Genomic DNA, 14796 nt, shown 5'->3' on the forward strand with positions numbered 1-14796 from the left:
AGGGCCTTTATTTTTAAATTTTAAGGAGCAAAGCTATTTCTAAAGTCATAACCCACAAAATTTGAGAAGCATCGCTAAATTTCTGAAATGGTGCAATTAATGCTGCGTATTGGGAGACTGATAGTACTTTAAGACTAGTAAAGTAGGCTTTTTTCTTTTCTTTTTTTAAAACATAAGATTGTATTTATTCATGAGAGAGAGAGAGAGAGGCAGAGACATAGAGGGAAAAGCAGGTTCTCTGCGGGGAGCATGATGGGATCCCAGGACCCCGGGATCACGACCTGAGCAGGTTCTCTGCGGGGAGCATAGGGGATCCCAGGACCCCGGGATCACGACCTGAGCCAAAGGTGGACTCTCCACCAACTGAGCCATCCAGGCGCCCCAATAGTACTTTTTTTTCCTGATTATATATACTTAGAATGTTTTTTAGATTAGATATAATTTTGCGTGTATGTGCGTATCTGATAACCCTGAAACACAAACTCATTTTTGTTGTTGTTGTTATGTTAAAGCAGATGTGTTAGTTGTGTATGTCATATCATCTTTGAGAGTTTTCATATTTTTCAGTCTGAGGAGTTTCTGTCGTGAATGTTCGTCTTTACCAGTAAATTCAATCTGGAGCATTTGATCATAGAAGTGCATTAAGTTCTTGATTAGTAAATCACTTATTGATTTCTGTAAACAGTTTAATATGGGAAACGAATAATGCAAATATATCTTTGGAAGTCTAGTATTATGTAAGAGAAGGGCAAATAATTGTCATGAATTTGAATGATTTCTGTTACATTTTTGACCAGTTTCTTGAATTCCCATTACTTGTGATCAATAAGTTCAGTTTAGATTACCACTCTTGTTTTGATTAAGTAAACCTAACTTATTCCTAGATTTTCATGAGCTGAAAGTTTTAAGATTCGGTGCAGAATGTGTAAAGATGTGCATATATGGCTCTTAGAATGGTGCAAGCTGACCCAGTAGGAAGTTTTTAACCTAGGAACTATGAATGAATGTTCAGTGGTTTATTCAGTGAAAGTCATTGCATCATAACTGTTACAGATTTGTATACATTTTATTTTATTTTATTTTATTTTTATTTTTATTTTTATTTTTATTTTTATTTTTATTTTTAAAGATCTTATTTATTCATGAGAGAGAGAGGCAGAGACACAGGCAGAGGGAGAAGCCGGCTCCTTGCAGGGAGCCCGACGTGTGGGACTCGATCCCGGGTCTCCAGGATCACGCCCTGGGCTGAAGGTGGCGCTAAACCGCTGAGCCACCCGGGGTACCCAGATCTGTATACATTTTAGAGGCAGATTGTTTCATCAGCCTTTAGTTACTTTGGTTTCTTTTGCAGATAACCTTCTGTTTGATGATGAAATAATCACCAACGGTTTTCATTCCTGTGAAAGTGATGAGGATGATAGAGCCTCACATGCAAGCTCTAGTGACTGGACTCCAAGGCCCCGGATAGGTACGGTTTCAGAGCTTTAGAGAATAATGTCTTTTTCTTTTTTGTATTTTTTTTATGTCAATTAAAAATAGTTTTCTGTACCCTTATAACTTGATGAGGTTTTTAGGTGCTTCTTGAGATTTAGTGTCAGCTTGTGTTTCTACGGAAGGTCTAGTACTTTGTTCTTTTTGGTTTTAAACAGTTTAAGCCCCTGGAAGCTGGCCTCTGGTATTTCTCAATCAGGTCCTTCTCACACCACCAGTTCTTTTCACTTGTACCTCTCTGTGTGGAGTGCTTTTTCTCCAGCGTATCTTGCACTCTCTCAATTCAAGTCTGTTTTTTTTCTTTTCCTTAATACTTAATCACTTTTTTTTTAAGATTTTATTTCTTTATTCGTGAAAATACACAGGAGAGAGAGAGGCAGAGACACAGGCAGAAGGAGAAGCAGGCTTCATTCAGGGAGCCTGACATGGGACTCGATCCCGGGTCTCCAGGATCAGGCCCTGCCTGGGCTGTGCTAAACCGCTGAGCCACCCAGGCTGCCCCTTAATCACCTCTTAATAAGCTCTGTATCTTAAACATTTTTTATTTCCTGTACTAGAATGTAAGCCCCACAGGGGCAGGGATTTTTGACTGGTATACTGTTTTGTCAGTATTTAGAAAAGTGCCTGGCCCACAGTTTGTGCTCAATATTAAGTATGTTGTTGAAATGGGAAAGTGTTTTGGTTTTTTTTGTTTTTTTGTTTTTTTTTTTAATTTTTTTATTTATTTATGATAGTCACAGAGACAGAGAGAGAGAGGCAGAGACACAGGCAGAGGGAGAAACAGGCTCCATGCACCGGGAGCCCGACGTGGGATTCGATCCCGAGTCTCCAGGATCGCGCCCTGGGCCAAAGGCAGGCGCCAAACCGCTGCGCCACCCAGGGAACCCTGGGAAAGTGTTTTGAAGCAGAGAACACCATGAGATTTTTATACCAAAGTTATAACATGATCATATTGAAAATGGTCTCTTTCTTTTTCTTTTTTTTTTTTTGAGAATGGTCTTTTTCTTAATGTGCTCTTCTTCTTTTAAAAGTACCTTGACTCTTTAAACAGTGGTGATTAGTTCCTCCTTAGTGTCTGTAATGTTCACTCTATTTTTGGTTTTCTGAAACTAGGAAACTAAGAAATTTCAGGGTAAAAATTATTAATATTCAAAACATCGGTATGTCATTTTGGGAGATTGGTTAAGATCAAATTAAAGATTGTTACTGGAAAAAAAAGATTAAAAAAAAAAAAGATTGTTACTGGAAAAATTTAAAAAGTAATTATAGATTTCCTGTGGGCTTTTTGGGACTGGTACCTTTTCCTTTATTGATTGGTAAAACTGATTTGTAGAACTATTTTGTACACACTGTTATTAGTGTGTATTCTAGATCTTAGCCATAGAAATTTAATTCTGGTAGGTTTTTTTCTCTTATTTTATTCAATATTGTACTAGAGGTTCTAAATATTACAATAGACAAAAACAAAAGGAATCTATTAGAAAGGCAGCTATAAAGCTGTTATTTGCAATAGACCAGATTAAGTAGAAATTTTGATGGAATGTTAAAAAAAGCCTACCAAAATTAAGTGATTAGAGCAAAGGTATAGGGTACGTGATCGTTATTTCATATTTCAGGGAAGACTTATGTGAATTAATAACTGACACTTCCAGACATTAATTAAGTACTTAGTAAATGAAGATGATTATTACCAGTATTTGAATAATTGGTGTTGTAGTCTTTTGACCCAAATCAACTTAACATACTAAGTTTTTAAGTATCACATGACAAATATTTTTTTGAAAGAAAATATTAAATGATCTGAAGAGTAAATTATAGTTTTATTTTTAGAAACAGGAGAGAAGAGGCTGGATTTAAGAGCTCTAAGAGCAGGTACAACTCTTGATCTCCTTAATTTCCTTGGGAGAGAGTAGTCACTAGCTCTAAAAAAATGAAATACCTATATATTTCATTTTCCTTGCAAAAAAACTTTAAAGATTGCTAATTCATTACTTTAGAAAATAAATGAGATTTTTGAATGACTTAAAGGTGGATTAGATCTAATTCTTTTCTCTCTTATGTAGGTCCATATACTTTTGTTCAGCAACATCTCATGATTGGCACAGATCCACGAACAATTCTTAAAGATTTACTACCAGAAACAATTCCTCCACCTGAATTGGATGATATGACACTGTGGCAGATTGTTATTAATATCCTTTCAGAACCACCAAAAAGGAAGAAAAGAAAAGATATTAATACAATTGAAGATGCTGTGAAATTACTGCAAGAGTGCAAAAAAATAATAGTTCTAACTGGAGCTGGGGTATGTAAGATGTAATAAAACACTAGTAAAAGGGCGAGGTGGTGTGTGATTTTTTTCTTAGCCTTTTCCAAGTCAGAAACATTTTTTGGTTAGAAGAATTTATCCTAACATGATAATGGGAATTTGCATTTGGAAACCATGAAAAGTGCTGCAGCAGTTGTTAAATTGGTTCATTTCTTTAAAAACTTCTCCAATAAACTTAGGAAGTATTTGTTTGTTAACAGTACATGGAGTTAGGAAAGGGTTTTTTACTTATAGTATTCTGCTACAGCTCCTAAAGGAGATGCAGGTAATTCGGTTTGCATAAACTGGATCAGGGTCTGCTGGAAAAATTGGGTCTTTGTTCCATCTTTCTGAGGGAAACCAGGAACCTAATTAGTGTTCACAAGTAAATAACTTAAGTTGGGAAGGCAACAGGTTCCTGCCTCCTCTCCATTTTTTTTTTTTTTTTTAATTTTATTTATTTACTCATGAGAGACACAGAGGCAGAGACACAGGCAGAGGGAGAAGCAGGCTCCATGCAGGGAGCCCGACGTGGGACTCGATCCCAGGTCTCCAGCATCCCACCCTGGGCTGAAGGCAGGCGCTAAATCGCTGAGCCACCCGGGCTGCCCCCCCCCCTTATTTTATTTTATTTTATTTTATTTTATTTTATTTTATTTTATTTTATTTTATTTTATTTTATTATTTTTTATTATATTTTATATTTTATTTTATTATTTATTTTTTAAAGGTTTTATTTATTTATTCATGAGAGACCCAGAGAAGAGAGAGAGAGAGAGGCAGAGACACAGGCAGAGGGAGAAGCAGGCTCCATGCAGGGAGCCTGATGTGGGACTCGATCCTGGGTCTCTCCAGGATCAGGCCCTGGGCTGAAGGTAGCACTAAACCTCTGAGCTGCCAGGGCTGCTCACCCCCCCACCCCCCATTTTAATTTAAGGTGATGTGAATATGGTGGCTTGATGTGTGGGCATTGGCCTCACTTTGGGTTTGTACTTAGCTACCTAGGGCCATTGTGTGTTGAATACAGAATATGTTACGTGTTAGTGACCTAGGGTGATTGTTGGAGTAAAATTCAGTCCTGCATTTTGCCATTTTGAGTTAAGGCAGAGTGCTATTTAATCATAAATGATTGTCAAGAATAGTTCTGCCTTGTTCACGGATGTGATTGTCAAGAATAGTTCTGCCTTGTTCACGGATGTGATTTAGTTCTGAGGTCAGAGTGGAGTCAACTGATAAAATTGTGAAACAATAAGTTAGTTGACTTCTGAAATTCCTATTTGAAATGTCAGTTAAGAATTAAAATACTAAAAAAAAAGAAAATTAAAATACTGGGGACGTCTGGGTGGCTCAGCGTTCCAGCATCTACCTTTGGCTCACGGCTCCTGGAGTTTGGGGATCGGGTCCCACATTGGGCTCCCTGCATGGAGCCTCCTGCTTCTCCCTCTGCCTGAGTCTCTGCCTCTCTGTGTCTCTCATGAATAAATAAATAGAATATTAAAAAAATTATTGTACAATAGAGTTTTTAAAGAAAATACAGGAATTTAATATTCTTGAAGTAGTAGAACCCTGACCAGATGACATTTTTGTTTTTGCAAATATGGGACTGATAGAAAATCTTGCCTGCTTTGTAGTTAAAATAATTTGAAATGGTTTATTTACTCTGTTCTCAAATTGCAGTTGCTTTTTTTTTTTATTTTTTATTTTTTTTATTTATGATAGTCACAGAGAGAGAGAGAGAGGCAGAGACACAGGCAGAGGGAGAAGCAGGCTCCATGCACCGGGAGCCCGATGTGGGATTCCAGGATCGCGCCCTGGGCCAAAGGCAGGCGCCAAACCGCTGCGCCACCCAGGGATCCCTCAAATTGCAGTTGCTTTCATTCATTGATTAAATGCTTAAAGGTTTAAAATTAGCCAGAAAAAAAATTAGCCTGACTTAAAATTCCTTACCCCATTATGATTGGAAAATATGGTGGATTTCATTATACTGCTTTTTGGTGTTTGTTATATTTGAATTTGAAATTAGAGTAGGGAAAAAAAAATAAATTGGAGTAGGGCAGTATTTTTGTTCCCTCAAGTTTTAAAGCAAAATATTTTTCAATTCTTCCCCTAATTATATGATGAAAGAACTAGTAATTATAAACATAGAGATAGAAGATTTAATTGTACAAATTATGCCATGCATATTTCAGGTTTCTGTTTCTTGTGGAATACCTGACTTCAGGTCAAGAGATGGTATTTATGCTCGCCTTGCAATAGACTTCCCAGACCTTCCAGATCCTCAAGCAATGTTTGACATTGAATATTTCAGAAAGGATCCAAGACCATTCTTCAAGTTTGCAAAGGTACTATGAAATCTTCTAGTTATTCTTTGGCTTTCTCTCATGAAAATGTATTCTATTCGCATTGGGGCTTCTTACGTTTACCATTCATGGTCTAGTAAATTGGGTAGTAGGACTGTGATAGAGTAAGATCATTGAAATAAAGTCATTTCAGTCAGAATTTTCTGATTCCCAGAAGAGGCTCTATCAGTTACGTTTCATTTTAGGATTGGGCTTATTTTTAAAGAAGAGACTACTTCTATCTTTCAAGTTTGCATTTTAGTAATGGCCTTTATATCGTTCAGGCTATTTTAGAGATTAGTAGACCATATGAAATTAACAGCACTTTGATTTTTAATATTTTTTATGAATCATAAAGGTGGTAATCTCTGCTTTGGTGTGTTTTTTTTTTTTTTTTAAAGATTTTATTTATTTATTCATAGAAACACAGAGAGAGAATGAGAGGCAGAGACCCAGGCAGAGGGAGAAGCAGGCTCCATGCAGAGAGCCTGACTTGGGACTTGATCCAGGATCTCCAGGATCATGCCCTGGGCTGCAGGCAGCGCTAAACCGCTGCGCCACCGGGGCTGCCCTGGTGTGTTTTTTAGTAGCCAGGTTTAACACATGAGGATATGCCTGAAAAATTTGTGATTGGGGATGAAGATTCTTAGGTTGCATGATGTTAGCCAAGTTTGCTTTACATTGTTTTAGAGTTTCTTGAGCCTGCACTGTCTTAATCCAGAATCCTCTAGTTACATGGGTCTGCTAAGTACTTAAGTATATTCAGATGTGATATAAGTGTGGAAGACACCAGATCCTGGAAACATAGTACGGAAAATAATATTGTTATATATTATTAACAAATACTGATTATATGTAGAAATAATATTGTATTTGATATTGGATCAGAAATTATGATGATTTCGTGCTTTTAGTGTGGTTACTAGGAAATCTAAATTGTGTGTACATGGCTCACATATTTCTATTGGGCAGGTCTGTTGTAATAAAGTTTGAGATTGTTACACCATACCCAGGAGATTTTAGTCATTAGAAAACTTTTTATTTTTTTTATTCTATAGTTTAAGCCTATGGAAATAAATTATAAAATTGTTGCTAAGCTTTGGTATATTTTTTAACGATCTTTTGTATTATTGATTAGTTTTTCATAAATCTAGAAATTAAATGAAACTGAATTTTAATTAAAAAGTGCTATTTTCAAACCATATAGTCTTTTTTTTTTTTCAAAGATTTTAGTTTATTCATAGAGAGAGAGAGAGAGGCAGAGACACAGGCAGAGGGTGAAGCAGGCTCCATGCAGGGAACCAGACGTGGGACTTGATCCTGGGTCTCCAGGATCACACCTCGGGCTGCAGGCAGCGCTAAACTGCTGCGCCACGGGGGCTGCCCACCATATAGTCTTTTTATATAACTCAGAAAAGTTTAACATTTCACTGCTAGTAGTAGTACACGATTTTTGAAGAACAATGAAATACCACATAATTCTAGGTTTCTTGAATTGGACCTAGGTCACTTACTTAATAGCTCTAGTTAGCGGAATCAACCCTTAGAAGGCCAGCAAGTAACTAGAAATTACTTTGATCTTATTATTTGATGATAAAAGTTGATTCACTGGTACATTTATATAATGCTTACTAGATTTATACTGTAAATTCTGTGTTCTGAGAAGAAACATGTTGCCCAAACTAACTTAGCTTTTTTCCTTAAGTATATATTAAATTGCCTAGTAAAGTAGTAACCTGATACTTGGAAAAATGTGGTAACTGAGAATTGAAACAGCAAGGGTAAGAAACCTTAGTTGTCTAATGTCCAAACTGAGTATTCAGTTTAGCTTAAACTAGCTTGGACATGGAAGAATCTGTAGAAGCAATTCAGAATTACTCTGCTAAAGACAAACTGTAGGAGGAACTTAAAAAAAATGCACCTAACTGAAATCTAGACTGCATAAGAGAAAATAAGTGAGTTATAGTAAAAAATGGCACACTGTTATTAACAGTTATAATGTTTTTAATCACCTATATACATCTTTCATGCCACCTGGGAGAAGTTTGGAGGGGCAGCATTTTTCTCTTCTATAAAAGTTTTAAGAATATGTCTATTTAGTTTAATGAAGTGAAAAAAAGTTGAGTCACTTAAAGTACATCCTTTTTCAGTTTTGTTTATATAAGTTTAATTCTGCATGATTGAGTGTTCATTAAGTTATGTTGAGAGCCAAATATATTAACCTTTGTAACTGCTACTCATATAGAATTGTTATACTTTAATTCTCACATTAGGAACTGTCTAAACAAATGCTTTTAGGTCTCGAAGTAGCACTTAAAATTGATAGTAATGGTAACAGATTGAGTTAATTTGGGCCTAAAAATGAATAGGAAAAGCTTAAGGGGAAATAAGGACAAAGAATGAAAGATCATTTACAGAAATGGAGAATGAGGAGAATGTATAAATATTCCACAGTTTTTTTTACTAGAATCTTTATTTTTTTATTTTTTTAAAAATTATTTATTCATAGAGAACACAGAGAGAGAGAGAGGCAGAGACACAGGCAGAGGGAGAAGCAGGCTCCATGCAGGGAACCCAATGTGGAACTTGATCCCGGGTCTCCAGGATCACACCCTGGGCTGCAGGTGGTGCTAAACCGCTGTGCCACCAGGGCTGCCCAAACTTCGTATTTTTTTTTTGAATGTTTTATTTATTTATTTATGAGAGACACAGAGAGAAAAAGAAGAGAGGCAGAGACACAGGCAGAGGGAGAAGCAGGCCCCATGCCCGCAGCCCGATGAGGGACTCGATCCCGGATCCTGGGATCACGCCCTGAGCCAAAGGCAGATGCTCAACCATTGAGCCACCCAGGCGTCTAGAATCTTTAAATATTACATAAATAAAATACTCATAACCTAAAATTTTTTTACCAGTTTCTCTAAATGGGCAGAAAGTTCATAAAGATGGTTTATGATTTTGGCCTGTTAGTGAATTTAATATGACACCATGAAAAGAGTAAATATTACTGGTGAAATTTAGACATTTTGGAAGGAAGGAGTTTCTACACATGTATTGAGGCAATGATTATATATAATTATTGAGAAGAAACATTTCATTTAGAGGGGAAATTCCAAGTAAAGGAAAAGTGTGTTGAAGAGATTATTGGCCCATTAGAGTAGTTTCTTACCCAATTGACATTTTGGGATGGATAATTCTTTGCTGTCAGGAGCTGTCCTATGCATTGTAGGATACCTAGCAGCATTCCTGGCCTTTTCCCACTAAATGTGATTAATAACACTGTCATACCCAGTCTTGACACTCAGAAAAATGCCTCCAGACATTGCCCAAATGTCCCCTGTAAAATTGTTTCCTCTTTGAGCACCACTGTATTATACAGTGTGCCTACCTGTGGTTTATCGTTTTGAATCCTGGTGTATAAGGAAAAATTAAGCCTAACATTAAAGCTGTATAACCGTGTTTTTTTTTTTTTTTTAAAGATTTTATTTATTTATTCATGAGACAGAGAGAGAGAGAGAGAGAGAGGCAGAAACACAGGCAGAGGGAGAAGCAGGCTCCATGCAAGGAGCCTGACATGGGACTCGATCCCAGGTCTTCAGGATCAGGCCCTGGGCTGAAGGCGGCACTAAACCGCTGAGCCACCCGGGCTGCCCCGTATAACTGTGTTCTGAACCATTATCCTCCTGCATGGTAAGGATTTGGATTGATAGTGAGTTGTGGTTGTGGTTCTCAGGAGTCTGATATGGTTAGAAAGGAGTGGCTGTATTAAGAGTCAAGGTGAAACTGAGAATGTACAAATAACTTTGTTGTTGAAAAGGACTGTGTTCAGAGAATATAGATGTTATCCCATATTGAATTCAGTGAATGCCCTTTAACCTAAAGTGATTAAAAGTCAAGAAAAAGTAGAGGGAGAGATTAAACTGAATTTTATTAACTTACTTCCAAACATCTTTAAATTTTATTCAGTACATTACTGCTTTATTGATAATGTGTAAACATACCAGATCCTGTAGTTATAAAGTTAAGGAATCTTAAAACCAGTTCATTACCTGAAAATCAAAAAATGCAAGTCAGAAAAAGCTATATAGTCCCATTCATCTGAAGACAGGGATAATACCTATATGTATGTAGGTTACATATGTATAAATGCATCTATAGTTTTATACCTGGATGTATATAATTATATGAATGGGCTCTTTTGCCTACTGCTTTGGATTTGTAGTCTTTGTATTTAATGAACTTTTTCTGTCAGATATTATAATGGTTATAATGTTCATCAATGGTACTGTAATTCTACAAATGTGTATTTTGGGTGTTTCCTACTTTCTTTTATTGTAAATAGTGTTGCTGTGAATGTCCTTTTTGGTGTGTTTCCAATGTTGTTAGGATAAATTCCTGAAAGTGCAGTTGCTAAGGGTTTTGAATCATTGCTATCTGGAAAGGTAGAATAAAATATACTATCAGAAGTGTTTTGGGGGATCCCTGGGTGGCGCAGCGGTTTAGCGCCTGTCTTTGGCCCAGGGCGCGATCCTGGAGACCCGGGATCGAATCCCACATCGGGCTCCCGGTGCATGGAGCCTGCTTCTCCCTCTGCCTGTGTCTCTGCCCCTCTCTCTCTCTCTCTGTGACTATCATAAATAAATAAAACATTAAAAAAAAAAAAAAAAAAAAAGAAGTGTTTTGGGATGCTTGGGTGGCTCAGCGGTTGGGCGTCTGCCTTCAGCTCGGGGCATGATCCTGGAGTCCCAGGATCAAGTCCCACGTCGGGCTCTCTGTGTGGAGCCTGCTTCTCCCTCTGCCTCTCTCTTTCTCTGTGTCTCTCATGAGTAAATAAAATCTTAAAAAAAAAGTGTTTTAGAAGGCTGATTTTTAGCATGCCCCTCTCCCCTACATACCCCAAAAACCCTCCATAGTACACTATTAGCATTAAAATACTTTAAAGAAAAGCACATGCACATGTGTGTATTGTATATATGGTTTAAGAAATTCTTTTTTTTTTTAAAAGATTTTATTTATTCATTCATGAGAGAGAGAGAGGCAGAGGGAGAGGTAGGTTCCACAGGGAGCCTGATGTGGGACTCAATCTTGGGACTCCAGGATCATACCCTGAGCCGAAGGCAGGTGCCAAACCGCTGAGCCACCCAGGGATCCCCTGGTTTAAGAAATTCTAACAGTACAAAACATGTTAGTTGGCCTCCCCCTTCAGTCTTCTCTACCTCTAATCTCTTCAGAGATTACCATGGTAAGATAATTTCTTGGGTTTCCTTCCAGGAAAAAAAAAAAAAAAGAAGTAAACTTGTTTGTATATATAGGTGAGGGGCATTATTTGTAGGTTTCCAGTATTTTGAAAATAATTACCAACAGAATCATACACCTTTTTCTCTACTTTGCTTTTTATTCCCTGCTTAATATTCTTGGAAATAGTTTCATAATGGCACTTAACAGATATACATTATTATTATTATTTTTAAAGATCTTATTTATTAGAGAGCACAGGCAGAGGGAGAAGCAGACTCCCTGCTGAGCAGGGAGCCCCATGAGGGGCTTGATCCCAGGACTCTTGAGATCATGACCTGAGCTGAAGGCAGATGCTTAACCGACTGAACCACCCAGGCACCCCGGTACACCTCATTTTTATGATAAGGCTGCATAGTATACTACAATATATTTAGTCAGTTTCCTATTAATGGATATCTAGAGTTGTTTTTAAGGCAGTTAAAACTATCAGTTTAATAAATAAAAATGAGCGTCTTCTTGTATTACTGTTTTATTGTGGTTTATTAGTGTAGAGGACTACTTTTTACTACTGGCCAAATGTGTATTTTTGAGTTGCCTATTCGTAGCTGTTCTTTTCCATTGGGATGCTTTTCTTTTTGCTACTGATTTGTGGATACATCATGTATATTTGAAGACTTTTTATGTTAGTTGGTGATTGGAATTCCAGGTTGCAGTAATCCCATGAAGATGTGCACAATGAAGTGTATTTCCTAGACTGGTTTTACAGGACTAGCTTGCAGTACATAATAGTGGTGCCTATTAACTTAAAAGAGAAATCAGAAACTTAATTTTGAGGGATCAAATTTGAAAAAGATGGTCTTTTACTAGAATTTTAGTGGTAAAGTGATAAAGAGTCATAGTGATAAAGAGCCATATTTTGTTGTCAAAACTGGATTTGAATGATAACTCTGCTACCTACTGGCTCTTGTGACTTTTGGCAAGTTATTTCTGTGCTTTGGTTTTTTCATTTGCAAAATGGGAATGCATATGTCTATAGTAGAGTCAGCAAACCTTTCCAGTATAGGGCCAGATAGTAAATACGATTTTCTTTGTAAACCATATAGGAACTCTCATATATTTTTTTTTTTTTTTTTTTTTTTACTTTTTGAGCCTTTTAAAATGTAAAAACCCGAGTCCTCAGCCTGGTCTAAAGCATTATAACATAAATAAAGGTGTTAAGCCTGGTACATGCTAAAAGTTCCATTAAGTGGTCACTAATAGCTTAACTAATTGAAATTCTCTTGTGTTTATTTCTGGATACATTTGTGTAGAAGCATTCCTTTTTTTTTTTTTTTTTTTTTTAAGATTTTATTTATTCATAGAGAGGGGTGGGGGGTAGAGACACAGGCAGAGGGAGAAGCAAGCTCCATACAGGAAGCCCAGGTCTCCAGGATCACACCCCAGGCTGCAGGCGGCGCTAAACCGCTGTGCCACTGGGCTGCCCAGTGCATCTTTTTAATAGCATTTAAAGCATTTGGTCCCAGTTCTGCTTCCATTCTAATCTGTAAGTTACCCCTTGGGCAGTAACAGAATGTCCCAGCCCACGTGATTGTATTGTTATCCTTTTTTTTTTTTTTAAAGATTTTATTTATTTATTCATAGAGATACAGAGAGAGGAGAGAGAGAGAGAGAGAAGCAGGCTCCATGCAGAGAGCCTGACGTGGGACTCGATCCAGGGTCTCCAGGATCACACCATGGGCTGCAGGCAGCACTAAACCGCTGTGCCACGGGGGCTGCCCCTGTATTGTTATCCTAATAGTACTTAGGATATTGAGATTTGTCTTACTTAGAACAGGGTTAGCTAGCATGTCAAACATAGGAGATCAGTCCATACCTTTGTGACTTTTTTTAAAGGTTTATTTGAGAGAGCAAGCGAGCATGAGTTAGGGGGAGAGAGGCAGAGGGAGAGAGAGAGAAGCAGACTCTTTGCTGAGCGTGGAGTCCAGGACCCTAAGATCATGACCTGAGCTGAAGTTAGATGCTTATCTGACTGAGCCACCTAGGCACCCAATTCATACTTTTATCTGAAAGTTATCCCCAGCCCATTTGGTTTTTAGCTGTCTTCACGGTAAGAGCATGAGGACAGTCTTTTACCAGAATCTTTAAAAATTACATAAATAAAATACTCATAACCTAAAATTTTTAGGAGAAGTTTCCGTTAATAGTCCTTCCAGGGTAATTTCTTTTCCATTATTTCAGATTATATCCCTTAGTTTGAATGTAGTATTTGAATCTAATGACTCAGTCACGGTCTACTGTATATTCAAAAGAAAATAGACAAAGTTAAGATTCAAATCACTTAGGTTCTAACATAAAATACAGGCTTATAAGATAAATTATTCATAAGTTCTCCCCAACTACAGGAATTGATTTGTAACGTTAAGGGCTAAATTACCCTGAACTGTTATGGATTAGGTATGATGGGAAACTGGAGTGTGGAGTTGAACTACTGTCCTACATATTTTTTTTTCCACACATTTTTTTTTAAAGATTTTATCATTTATTCATGAGAGACAGAGAGGCAGAGACACAGGCAGAGGGAGAAGCGGGTCCCCCATGCATGGAGCCCGATGTGATACTTGATCCCGGGTCTCCAGGATCATGCCCCGGGCTGAATGCAGGCACTAAACCGCTGAGCCACCCGGGGATCCCCATTTTTGTGTTTCTTACCTTCCTCTTTAAGAAGGAATGGGGAAGGGGCACCTGGCTAGCTCAAAGTTCAAGTCCTAGCTCATTAGAGCATGCAACTCTTGATTGAACTCTTGAGCATGAACCTTGAGAGGTGGTTCAAAGTTCAAGTCCTGTGTTGGGTGTGGAGCCAACTTTAGTATATGTGCTGCTAAAGTGAGCACAGTGAAGCCTACTTTAAAGAATATCTATATCTATGAAGGAAATGGGGGATGAGACACAGAAAAGTTCATACTAGGAGGGTAGAGTCTTGTTACTCTTGTTGCTCTGGAGGTAGTCATTTGTTCATGTTACGAGTTTGGCATGCTATTCTTATTTTGCTTATAACTTAGAACTTATTTTTGTCTGTAACCTAGCATATTAGAATATTTGTTGTAAAAATATATTTTTTAAAATAAAAATACTTTAATAACCATTTCCAGAAAGAGAGAGCTTAGTAAAATAACTATGATGATTAATCCTTTAAACGTCCTAGAACAAAGCATCCTGGAGAGAAGACAGTGGTTAGTATAGCATGATGCAAGTGCAGTGGTTCAAAACATAATGCGGCTTTCGGTTTTCTATAAATATAGCTTAAATAAGCCCTTCACTTGTTACTACTTTTTATATGCATTTCTGTTTCTTATGTTGTAATGTTGTCAATGAAATTCATGAGAAAAATTTGAATGTGAGGTAGAATTTTTTTTTTATTTTTTA

General features: G+C 37.3%; 1 protein-coding gene across 4 annotated transcripts in view; it reads left to right on the forward strand.

The window, feature by feature from the left end:
• The window catches only part of SIRT1 (sirtuin 1), a 32470-nt gene that overhangs the window by 963 nt on the left and 16711 nt on the right, over positions 1-14796 (forward strand). For 3 of the 4 annotated variants that reach the window (XM_077894720.1, XM_077894719.1, XM_077894721.1), the window contains exons 2-4: positions 1352-1468; positions 3555-3796; positions 5989-6141. In XM_077894720.1, coding sequence (XP_077750846.1) covers positions 1352-1468; positions 3555-3796; positions 5989-6141 — 512 coding nt within the window. Of the gene's footprint in view, positions 1-1351; positions 1469-3554; positions 3797-5988; positions 6142-14796 lie in introns of those variants that run through there. The other variant, XM_077894722.1, reaches the window with a different exon arrangement.

This window comes from Canis aureus, chromosome 4, assembly GCF_053574225.1.
Source record: "Canis aureus isolate CA01 chromosome 4, VMU_Caureus_v.1.0, whole genome shotgun sequence".
NCBI lineage: Eukaryota > Metazoa > Chordata > Mammalia > Carnivora > Canidae > Canis > Canis aureus.